The following is an 11,014-nucleotide window of genomic DNA, read 5'->3' on the forward strand; positions in this document are numbered from 1 at the left end:
GAACAACAGTATTAACATGTTTGTCGAAGAGGCATTGCGATATACTATTGCACTGTTATCTGGAATCGAAAAAGAAGGTTAGAAATAGCAGCTAGAGAAGTAAATCGTATGTTTTATTATTCAAATTTGAACAAAGAATAAACACAATTTCAACTTTCTATGTATGTATATGTATATGTATAGGCAACAAAGTGCTCTTGTTACCTAAAATTACAGTCAAATCCACAGGTAATATAACGCTACAACTGGATTTTTACACGCTATACATATATTTATAACAATCATATTTAATAATCGGTTTTACATACTTATACTTTTAATAAGATTCACGTGTATTTATTGATAACATTGAAAAACCTAAGTCCTTTAAAGAAATAAAATTAAAGTTGACCATTTGCTTCTTAATAAACAATTCTGGTGATAAGTTGCTCAATATGATACAGGCAAAGAAGTAACATTAATTATTTTTATGACAATAATAATGACAATGACACTATTCTACATATTACAATTAGCAATTATAAGAGTTTATATTTGGTTTTCTTCCCAAAACGATGGGAAATACTTTGTTGTATTACGTCTTATAGAACTAGATAAAAGGCTTCGAATACAAGCGTGCTCTTGGTGTATATTAATCTTTGAAAATTTGTAAAAGCTATATCTTCGTAGAAATTAAAGTCTCTTGCCAATATCATGCATCTCTTCGTACTTCATTCGCCTACAGTGCGCTCTCGGGGCAATAAGTAGAGAGCCAGAGCAGGACGGCGGTAAGTAAAAACTGACTCTATTCTTTAGTAATTTGTAACACAAGTCAAAATATCATAATTGACATTACTTAGTCTCGCGAAGCGCCGATAATGGTTAAAATGTACAGGAAGATATTGACGACATCAATATACAGATTCAACGCGGCGAAGATGTACTCTTCCGGTGAGAGAGAATACTTATGTTTCCCGCCTATCATCATTTGTGTGTCGTAAATCAGATACATGGAGAATACTAGCGCCCCGAGTGAGGCGTAAACAATAGTTATAACTCGTCCTTGCCAGAATATTGCGATTATACCGAAAAGAAGTAAGATGAGCACAGCGACAAACAGGACGGTGTGCATGCCGGTAAAATCGATTTTTGTCTGAAATGCGAATAGTGTCAATCCTAGACAAACCACCGCTGTAATTCCAACGGCGAGCATAACCTGCAAAAGCATTTCCGTGTAGAGACATCAAGTTTGTTACGTGCTATAATTTATGTAATAATAGTAGTACAAGAGTTATTTGGTACATTTAGACAAACGGAATTAAACATGATAATCTCTTTAGGTTGCCAGTAATAAATAACAATGGATCAGTTTAGTCGACCTCAACTGGCACTTTTTTAATAAATTAAAAATATAACGCGCGACGTTTCGACCACAGGTTTGGGCCAAGCACAAATTTGAAAAGGGAACAAATCAATAATTGGAGTTACAACGCTTATCATAGATAAATAAAATTAAAACTACTTGTACAATATAGTAATGTGTAAAATGAGACACAATGAAATATCACGTGTACAATAAAAGATATGGTTTACCAAATGGATACGTAAATAGCACATTGAAATTAAATCTTCGACCAGTCACTTACCTTAAAAATTAATGTAGTCATTGCAATATGTAATTGAACGGTAAAAAATTATAACAAAATTGAGATCACGATTATAAAATTATGCACAAAATAAAATATGTACAATGTCTACCATGGCCGGAAAATGACTGTCAAAAGTGTCAGTGTGACAAAATGTCTAGACCAAACAACGAGAATGAACAGGTAATAAATAAATAGATAAATAAATAAATAAATGTCACGTTAAAGAATTAATAATAGAATTATATACCGGGTTAAGATTCTCGGTATCTTCCTTTAAATTGATGGTGCTAGAGTATGTTAATGTGCAACATTTCAGCTATTTCTCGCTTTCTCGTATGCTTTTCGCAATGTAGGATGTCTGGGGAACGGGAACGGAATTTAAGTTTCGAACAAACAATACTCACCTCCTCAGACTTGTACGTTGACGCGGCTGCAGAGAGCAAGAAAGCCTCCGCCAACGTAAATATAAACAGGAATATGAAGTTCATCGGAGCTTTACGTCTCACGTTGGTACAGCAAACAATACATATGAGCACAACGATCATTACGGCAAAAGCAATCCAAAACATTTCTCTGTGCTGCTGGACCCATCGCTGCGTCGGTCCGTGATAGAGGAACAGAGTAATCATTCCAAGTGTGATAACCAACTGACACATCAAAATGCTGTATACTTTCCTATAAAAGAAGAATACACATTTACAAAGTGTACGCTCGTCGTGTACTTTGAAGCATATTAAAGCTTAAGGGCCTGGCGTTTACCTAATAAAGCCATTCCTGATAGTTTTGTCATTAAACTCGAATCCTTTGATCTCATCCTGCATAGGATCCTCCCCATAGCTGCTCCCGTACATTCCCGGTTGGCCTGAAGGTACTCCTCCGAAATCTGGACCAACTGGCGGCGGCGGCGCGTGAGCGTACGGCGGAGGTACAAATCCTGGGCCTATCAAAGGATAGAAATATTTGATGAACAAACAAATGACAATCGCGACGATTTAAATGTTTTAGGTGGCATTCTCGAGTTGCATCTACCTGGTGGATTTCCGCCGGAGTAAGGCGGTGGATATCCTGGCGCTTGCGGAGGGTACGGGTAGCCTTCCTGCGGTGGCGGATATCCAGGATTCTGTTGAGGATACGGACCTGCACAGTCAAATCCGAGGAACATAAGCGTCGACGATGCATCACAACTGCGCGCGTGACCTCGACAAGCAGTAACAACTTGAGCTCTGTGCAGTAACACTAGCCACTATTTTTACATACACAGTGCGCGTTTTTATGCTTTTGTAAAATTAAACATTTCCATGACTGTGTGTGTGCAATTGGCTTCTCGATGGCGCTTGCAAATTATGCACCCGGCATAAATCTGCCGCAATGTAGCACACGAGTATATGAACTGACTGTAGAGTCACGTCGACGGTGACTGAACACGGTACTCTTTAACGTGTTACTGCTGGACTGATAATTTTCTTTCTAGTCTCAAGTGTTGTGTCGACTGTAAATAATCATTATATTAACGGTGTGCATTCGAATGCGTGGCATGATATATCCTTTCAAGCAAGTGATTAACTGCTGACTGAATGGCCTTTGGCATAGCTCCCGAATATAACACAGTTAAAATAATGAAATATAATGGAAAAAAAATAGTATTAAAAAACGGAAGGAAAAAGATCAGAACCTTGTTGGCCTGGATAGAACCCCGCACCAGGTGCTTGCCAAGTTGTCATCTTTTGGTTTTGTTTTAGCTGAAAAAGAACCTATTATTATAACTAGGCCTTCTTTCACGAGAAAGAGAGCGTCAATGGAACCCCGATCGAACAAATGTGCATCGGCAACCTTAAAAATGTACGACATCGAAACTCATCGACGTAAACTTAGCCTTTACTTTTACATCGATATTACTCGCGTTTCAAATAAAAGTGTCGTTTATTAAAAGCGACACACGTGCATCGCTGCAATAGAAATAACAACAAACGCATCGTAGTTTCGCGGAAAGGTAAACTTTACAGCCTCGCGTTCTCGAAGAGTAACTTTTGCTATACTTTAAGTACCTACAATCTTGTATCTCCTAACTTGTTGATCACAACGTGTCTATTCTTCTCGCACGCAAGTGCTCACGAAGAAAATAAAAAAATACAGAGGCGCGACAGAATAAAAAAAAATAACGTTCCATACTTGAGGAGTCGTCGACTGATGCTCGTCCGTTAAATGTAGTCTCTCTGACTCATGCACAGATTGCACAGGCTACAAAGTATCTAGATTATCTTGCAATTTTACTTCTATTATCTGCCATTGAGTGTAATTTTATCTCCCTTATCGAGGAAGGAGATAAAACGATACGATAATAAGCCGGCTAGTACTGGGGTCCAAAAAAAATATTAATGGCAATCGTTAATAAAGCCCGTTCGTGTTAATTTTCAGTGCGTTATCGTCGCGACAATTGGTAGCAACGTGTTACTTATGTCAGGAGCGAAGGCGAAGAGACACGTCAAGTAAATTATCCCAATCACACACAGTTAGTTGCTTGCATGTATGAATGTTGGCACGTTCGTATGTCAAATGTCGGTTTATAAAACAAAACGGGGGGGGGGGGACACGCACAGCATTTAATAAGCAGGGTTTCTCACGTTACACCTTGCAACAAGCAGACAGCCTAATGTTTACGAACACACGCAGAGACAAAGGCTTCGCACGGTTAGCCTAGTGTTAAGTTTGTCGTACAACTTTTTTCTTCCGCGCGATAATCGGCTGCGGAATACAAAGGTTCTGGAGTCTCCGAAAACTTTCGGTTCCGCAGCCAATCGACACGCCTGGAAAGCGTATCGCACGACAAGTGTGACGCCAGTCCCGAGAGAACGCAACGAAGCGAAATGGAGTGTGCAGATTACCGAATATCGCGGGGCGTACGCTTCTCCTCGTGTCTCGCCGCTGGAATTAAGACTGATTGTGAGTCGCGGATTCTAGAGAGCACCGCGATATCTTGTCGCGAGTAATCGCGTTTATCAGTGAGGTCAGCGCGTGTTGACGCCTAGAAAAATTTGGGCGCGCGCGCGCGTGCGACCACACACACACGGATGTATTTACGTGTAATAAAGCCTAATCTACAATGTGCTCTTTGCATTTAGAAATATCCTATTTTGTAGACAATAAATATGTTAAAAAAATTTTTGCAAGTTGATAAATTGTATATTATACATTGTACAATTGTACATTGTCGACAAAGTTTTTAAGCGTTTTGATTTGCTGATATAAAATAGAATGTTTCTAGACGCAAAGAGCACATTGTAGATTAGGCTTAACACCCGTGAAGTTCAAGCTGCGCGTAGCAACATGCGTATACATATATATATAGAATTAATCATCCGCGATAGCACGGCGAAGTAGAGGCGATGGGCACAGGGCGTTATTAAAAAAAACAAACAAACAAAAGAACGGCCCGAGGGATGTCCGAGGATCGAGCGTTTCAAATCGATGACGCGGCCTTACACGTCGCCCGTGTAGATCGATCGATTTCTTCCCGCGACGGCAAGGTCACGCGGCGTCGTCGAGCCGAGCCGCGGTAATCGTCTCGCGTGATTGCAGCGCGCTTCCTCCTCGGGCGCACGCGACGCCGCGCGAGTCGAGGGGAGCCGGCGCTCGCGAGGCCCGGAGAATTCTCGCAGGGAAACTGCGGCGAGGGCCGCGCGCGATGAACACGTCGATTTGATGCGTCACCCGTCGTCCTTCCTGGAAATAGTCGCAATCGATAGCCGGCCGTCTCCCCCGAACGCCGATGCGGGTGTGTGTGTATTTACCTCGTCTCACGCACGGGCCACCCGTTTACTCGCCGTGCCGTAGGCTTTAGCCAGCTGTGGCGCGTTAAACTGCGTAGCGGCGAATCGCTACTTTGCTCGCGGCCGACGACGATCGGACGACGCAGTCGCGCGCAAGGCACCTCTACGCGTAAACAGTGACACAGAGAGTCAACCTGAGAGTTCTCAGTTCCAGGTCACGCCAGGTTTCGACTGAGTGCGCCGCCGAATCCGAGCGACACCAAGTGGGCCGACAACGACGTCAGGGAGTGTCGCGCGGCCTGGGACGCTTGCGCGTTGTCGCGCGTCTCTCCCTCGCCGAACGTTGGATCCCCGCGACGAGAAGTTACCGGCCGGTTTCTCCGCTGAATCGCGCGGAGAACGAGCGATCGATCAGCGGAAAACACGAGCTGCTTCCGCGAGAAGATCAAAATGATCCGGATTAAAATGACCCTGTGCTTTGATTGGTCAAATCTGAAATTTCGTAGCATCACATTGAAATTTTATTCAATGAAATTCCAGATTTGACCAATCATAGCACAGGGTCATTTTAATCCGGATCATTTTCATCTTCTCGCGAAAGCAGCCACGGTTGTATATGTATATTACGGGACCTTTCGAAATGGATTTCGATCCCTAGAAAATAACAGTAGATGTCTAGGAAACAACGAGGCGATTCCGATCCATCCCGAGTAGCTTCGTGTAAAGCCCGTATCAGACTACGGATTGAGATTGAGATTAGATTGAAATTTGACCAATAAGAGTAAAGCCCGTATCAGACTACGGATTGAGATTGGGATTAGATTGAAATCTGACCAATCAGAGTAAAAGTTACTGAACTTGAGATTAGTAAACTTTACTGTGATTGGTTAAATTTCAATCTAATCCCAATCCCAATCCGTAGTCTGATACGGGCTTTAAAGTCACTAAACTTGAGATTGGCAAACGTAAAGCCCGTATCAGACTGCGGATTGGGATTGGGATTAGATTGAAAATTGGCCAATGAGAGTAAAAGTTACTAAACTTGAGATTAGTGAACTTTACTGCGCGATTGGTCAAATTTCAATCTAATCCCAATCCCAATCCGTAGTCTGATACGGGCTTTACTCGAGAAATAGATCGGAAACGCACAAACGAAAATATAATAACTCTATTTTCGACATTTCATGCACACAGCACGGAACACAACCAAAACGTGCACATCTGCGTTATCCGCTTAGCCCAAACGTGGACACTGGCTACGTAGTTCGTGCTCACGTGTTTAATGCCCATAGCGGGCGCATCGCGTTCGAGGATCGCGTAAAACCGGGCTGACAGCTCTCAGGGCCTCTCTCTGCTCTAACTACCCAATGGTGGAATTGCCGTGAAGTTTGGCTCTGTCCACGTGCGCGCGATAGTTAACGGTTATGTTTTCTATGAGCGCATCGAGTGTAATCAATTACACGTGAGATTAGATTCAATTGCAGGGACAAGTATTCAATCATGGCGTCGTACCGTATACATAACATAAGATTTTACAATCTGGAGCCGAAGTCGGTGACGTGCCTGTGTCACGAATCGAAAACGGAGAAGTTGGCTCTCGCAAGGTTAGACAGCACGCATTTACGACTGTACACTCGATACTCGTGTAGTAAATATTCGCGGTGGCATTTGCACTCGCGATTTTCCTTGAACACATTCTAATTCTCGTTTTTTCCCCCTTCCCGAAGGAACGACAACTCCATCGAAATCTGGAATGTGAAGAACGCACCGTTTGTCGAGTGCACCATAGCCGGTCACGCCGAGAACTCAGTGGAGAGCATACTCTGGATCGACTCCAGGCTGTTCACGACGGGTCTTCACGGCGCGGTAGTCGAGTACGATTTGGAAACGCTGAGTGTCAAGCACGAAGTCATGGCGATAGGAGGAGCAGCCTGGTGCATGGACGTGAACCGAGAGAAAACCCGCCTGGCTGTCGGCACCGAGGACGGATACATCAATACCTTCACTGTGCATAAAGAGAAACTGATCTACGAGAGAATATTTGATAAGCAGAAAGGGAGGATTTTGTGTATCAAGTGGGACAACACAGGCGAGATGATCTACACAGGCTCCACGGACACTGTCAGGGTATGGAGCGCCATATCCGGGCACGCGATACATAAAATGACAACTTCCAGAAGTAACATGAAGGAGAGCACGATAGTTTGGTGCCTCGCGGTCACCGACGACAATACGATAATATCCGGCGATTCTCAAGGCTTCTTGTGCTTCTGGGACCCTCAGATGGGAGTCTTGTTAGAGTCCCACGAGAGCCACACAGCGGATATATTGTCTATCACCTTGTCGCGCGACATGAACGTGGTATACTGCGCGGGCGTAGACCCAGTTGTGAGGACCTTCTGCAAAGTTATCCTGAAATCGAGTGGAAAGCCCCAATGGGTGAAAGGGATCGAGAGGCGGTTACATACTCACGATGTCAGAGCGCTCGTAGAAGCCAATGGTAAGCTCTATTCGGCTGGGGTAGACGGTTATCTCGCAGTGTCGAGTTACCCGCCGAAAAATCTTGTAAAATATCCACCGCTGTTGCAACCGCCCTGTGCCATAATCTGTCAAAAATCTAGATGCATCCTGTTACGGTACATAAACTATCTGGAGCTGTGGAGACTTGGCTCGGTCACCAAAGATCCGCCAGAATTAATACGCTCCTCCATGCTGCATCAATTAGATGAGGAACCTATCAAGCTGTTGCAGTTACAAACCAAGGGTAACGATAGCATCATCTCTTGCGCTATTAACAAGGACTCCAAGACGATCGTCTACTCGACAGACACCCACGTCAGAGTCTTCAATTTCGATGTGGTGGAGGGAGATGCTCAGTTGTCGAGAAACGACACCGACTTATCCATGAAACGAATACAAAAGATGCTGTTCAGTCCAAACGGTAAATTATTCGCTGCCATTAACAACGACGGCAGCAAGAATACCGTGACGCTGTTCAAAGTGAGTAAGAAGAGCTTGAGTCTCATCGGGTCGTTCCAGACGACGAGGGAGTCCATTAAGAACGTTGGCCCCGTGTGTTTCTCTCCGGACAGCAAGTATCTCGTATGCGCGGACCAGCGACGCGGCGTCGCCGTGTATTTTATCGGCGACGGTGTAACGGCAGAGTCGCTCAAGGCCTGGCAGTTGCCCAAGTACAGTTGTCCGGTGACGGCGATGGCCGTGCAGAAAAGTACGCTTAATCTGGTCGCGGTGTATTCCGATCACAAGGTGAATATAGCGCGCTGTATACATGGTACGATTTAAAACGAGTAATGCGCATAGTGCGTTGTACGTCGACATTAAGATGATAACCGACTCGAATATGCGCCGTGTCGTAAAACGCTGTACAACGTTAATGACCCGAGGCAGTAAAAATTTCGCAATTTACTGTTAACTGCTAGTATAGTTTTATTTTTACGCGACGGCGTTAAACGTAATTGTCGCTATAATTCCGTCGTTGAATTATCCCTTCGTACAGACTTTATGAAGTCCTACAGTTTATTACCTTTTGACGCGGGCGATATTAAATTGTAAGACGTACAATGGGGACGCGCGTTAAAAAATCGGCTCTAAACTGAAACAGCAATTCTAAAATTGATACTTTGGAATTAATTAATATTCTCAATGTGTGCGTTTCACGGTATTGAGATGCTCTCGCTAATAATGATGCAAACGATTGATTTTCAGATCGTCGAATACAACATTCTTACGAAGGCCTACACGGACTTCTCTGACAACCTGCAAAATCGGATATCGAAGCAGTGGCTAGCGCGCCCGTTCCCGATAACGAACGTCATGTTCGATCCGCGCAACGAAAATGTCATAATAATGCAGGACGACTCGAGCGTGTACATTATGAATAAAAACGGCGAGAATTTATTGGACAGAGAAGCGAAGGTTCCTAAGCGCGAAAATGGGGAAAGCGCGGAAGACAGCAATTCACTTTCCAGCTCGCAGTCTCAACATACGTTTCAAGTTGTCAAGAAGTACAAGGTAACGTTGCTCATTCAAAATATATCCGTTTCAAGCGACTGTCGATGGAGAAGGGAGGAAGTAAGAATTTTTATTTTAATCTCTGCAGCACCTCGCCTACTTAAATTGGCTGAACAACGAGGAGCTGGTGGCGATCGAGGTGAATCCTACCTCGCTCTTGGAGAAATTACCGCCTCCGCTAAAACAAAAAATTTTCGGCATGTAAATATTGTGCATACGAGCATCCTGTTAACGATAATCAAATTTGTACTCTATTTTTACAGTAAATGCCGCTACTGCAGTTGGCTGCTTCGAATGCGCCATTTCGATGTTATCTTCGATACTCGACAGTTCTGATTGATTTCTTATGAACATTATTTCTTCCGCCGCTTGATAATAATGGAAATAATCCGAATTTAGTTTCCCACGCGAAACAATTACACTCAACAGGTCGCGATGGGGTCTTTCGATACGTAGAAAGTTACGGTATTGTTCTTCGACAGTTCTCGAGCTACTGATCAATCCTGAGACGCATCGACCGTAAAGTCATTCGAATTCGTTCTGCTCTCCGCAATCTTCATTGCCTAAAAACGATTAATTATCGCGAGTACTTCTCGTAAAATTATATCCTCGTCGCAACACGTTCAATATATCTTCTCGGTTGCTATTTTTATGATTTCAACATGCGCTCTTATTTGCACGGAATCCACATAGAAATATTTTCTCTAAACATTCTGCCGGAAACAGCAAACGCGCGCAAAAGTTCCCGTTCTACGGTCAGTCCGCGCTGATCACGTTTCAACCGTTTATAAAAATTATTGGAGATATTTCGAATTTCTCCCGCCACGGCGCCATTTCGCCAATCGTTACTTCCGGCTTCGCGAGATGGCGCTTCGGTAGTTCTCGAACGCGTTCGGTTGGCAGTGCTGAGAAACGCGCCACGACGGTCGCTGAATCTCCCGCGTTCAAATCCGCCGCGTATTTCCCGCGCGATCTTCGCCTCCAGAAAGTGAGTACCGTGAATACCATGTGCGCGCGGTTATCGCGAGTGCTTCCCGTTCCCAAGTTTCGCCAAGATTTCCCGTCGGGATGTCTCGAGCATCGCGCGATTTCGACAATTCATCGCGCGTCTCCCCCCCCCCCCCGCGCGTTTCATCGAGACATGCGCCGTATAAACGACTGCAGGCGCATTACGCGCATATTTTCGTCCCGCAATCAACCGCGTCGATTATATTCTCGCGATAGTTCGCTCTTTTTAGGCGGCACTTTCAGCGTTTGCCGACATCTCGAATTTCGTCCCTCCGCCAAATAACTACGCCATGTTGTCGCCGCTTCGATCGGTCGTTGCCCCAAGATCCGCGAGATGGCTCTCGGATAGTTGTCGTTGAGAAACGCGCCGCCGCGATTGCCGAGAATCGCGCGTTCGAATTCGCACCGCGTTTCTCCGCGATGTTTGTCGCCAGAAGGTGAGTACCGTGTGCGCGCGCGGTCATCGCGAGTGCTTCCCGTAAAGTTTCGCGAAGACTTTCCGTCGAGATGCGTCGAGCGTCGCGCGATTTCGACGATCGGCTCGGTGTTCAATTCATCGCGCATCCCCCCCCCCCTCCC

At 44.6% G+C, this 11,014-nt stretch overlaps 2 protein-coding genes across 5 annotated transcripts; one reads left to right on the forward strand and one right to left on the reverse strand.

Moving 5' to 3' along the window:
- Nucleotides 1–92: 92 nt before the first annotated feature.
- On the reverse strand, nucleotides 93–5,664 carry LOC105570144 (protein lifeguard 1-like). 4 transcript variants are annotated; one of them, XM_012027122.1, is made up of 7 exons: nucleotides 5,417–5,664; nucleotides 4,511–4,550; nucleotides 3,301–3,367; nucleotides 2,658–2,765; nucleotides 2,388–2,568; nucleotides 2,033–2,303; nucleotides 93–1,195 (listed from the first exon to the last, which is right to left on the reverse strand). In XM_012027122.1, exons 3-7 carry the CDS (start codon nucleotides 3,347–3,349, stop codon nucleotides 836–838), a joined length of 969 nt encoding a protein of 322 aa, XP_011882512.1. In that variant the 5' UTR covers nucleotides 3,350–3,367; nucleotides 4,511–4,550; nucleotides 5,417–5,664; the 3' UTR covers nucleotides 93–835. The 4 variants fall into 4 exon arrangements, with proteins under 4 accessions (XP_011882512.1, XP_011882515.1, XP_011882511.1 ...); XM_012027125.1 differs by lacking the exon at nucleotides 5,417–5,664 and adding an exon at nucleotides 5,109–5,329; XM_012027121.1 differs by lacking the exon at nucleotides 4,511–4,550.
- A 921-nt stretch (nucleotides 5,665–6,585) lies between these two features.
- Nucleotides 6,586–9,747, forward strand: LOC105570145 (cirhin). The gene is made up of 4 exons (XM_012027126.1): nucleotides 6,586–6,999; nucleotides 7,123–8,662; nucleotides 9,122–9,427; nucleotides 9,516–9,747. The coding sequence occupies exons 1-4, from the start codon at nucleotides 6,896–6,898 to the stop codon at nucleotides 9,630–9,632; spliced, it is 2,067 nt and encodes a 688-aa protein (XP_011882516.1). The 5' UTR covers nucleotides 6,586–6,895; the 3' UTR covers nucleotides 9,633–9,747.
- Nucleotides 9,748–11,014: the final 1,267 nt, after the last annotated feature.

The sequence above is a fragment of the Vollenhovia emeryi genome, unplaced genomic scaffold (assembly GCF_000949405.1).
Source record: "Vollenhovia emeryi isolate VEMERY1.0 unplaced genomic scaffold, V.emery_V1.0 DF939121.1, whole genome shotgun sequence".
NCBI lineage: Eukaryota > Metazoa > Arthropoda > Insecta > Hymenoptera > Formicidae > Vollenhovia > Vollenhovia emeryi.

Coding starts and splice junctions, on each gene's coding strand:
- LOC105570144 (XM_012027121.1), bottom strand. CDS start 3,349: ATGACAACTTGGCAAGCACCTGGTGCGGGGTTCTATCCAGGCCAACAA. Junction 2,569..2,657: donor CTCCGGCGGAAATCCACCAG/GTAGATGCAACT, acceptor ATCCTTTGATAG/GCCCAGGATTTGTACCTCCG. Junction 1,196..2,032: donor CAACGTACAAGTCTGAGGAG/GTGAGTATTGTT, acceptor ATGCTTTTGCAG/GTTATGCTCGCCGTTGGAAT.
- LOC105570145 (XM_012027126.1), top strand. CDS start 6,896: ATGGCGTCGTACCGTATACATAACATAAGATTTTACAATCTGGAGCCG. Junction 7,000..7,122: donor GAGAAGTTGGCTCTCGCAAG/GTTAGACAGCAC, acceptor CCCTTCCCGAAG/GAACGACAACTCCATCGAAA. Junction 8,663..9,121: donor CGGTGTATTCCGATCACAAG/GTGAATATAGCG, acceptor ATTGATTTTCAG/ATCGTCGAATACAACATTCT.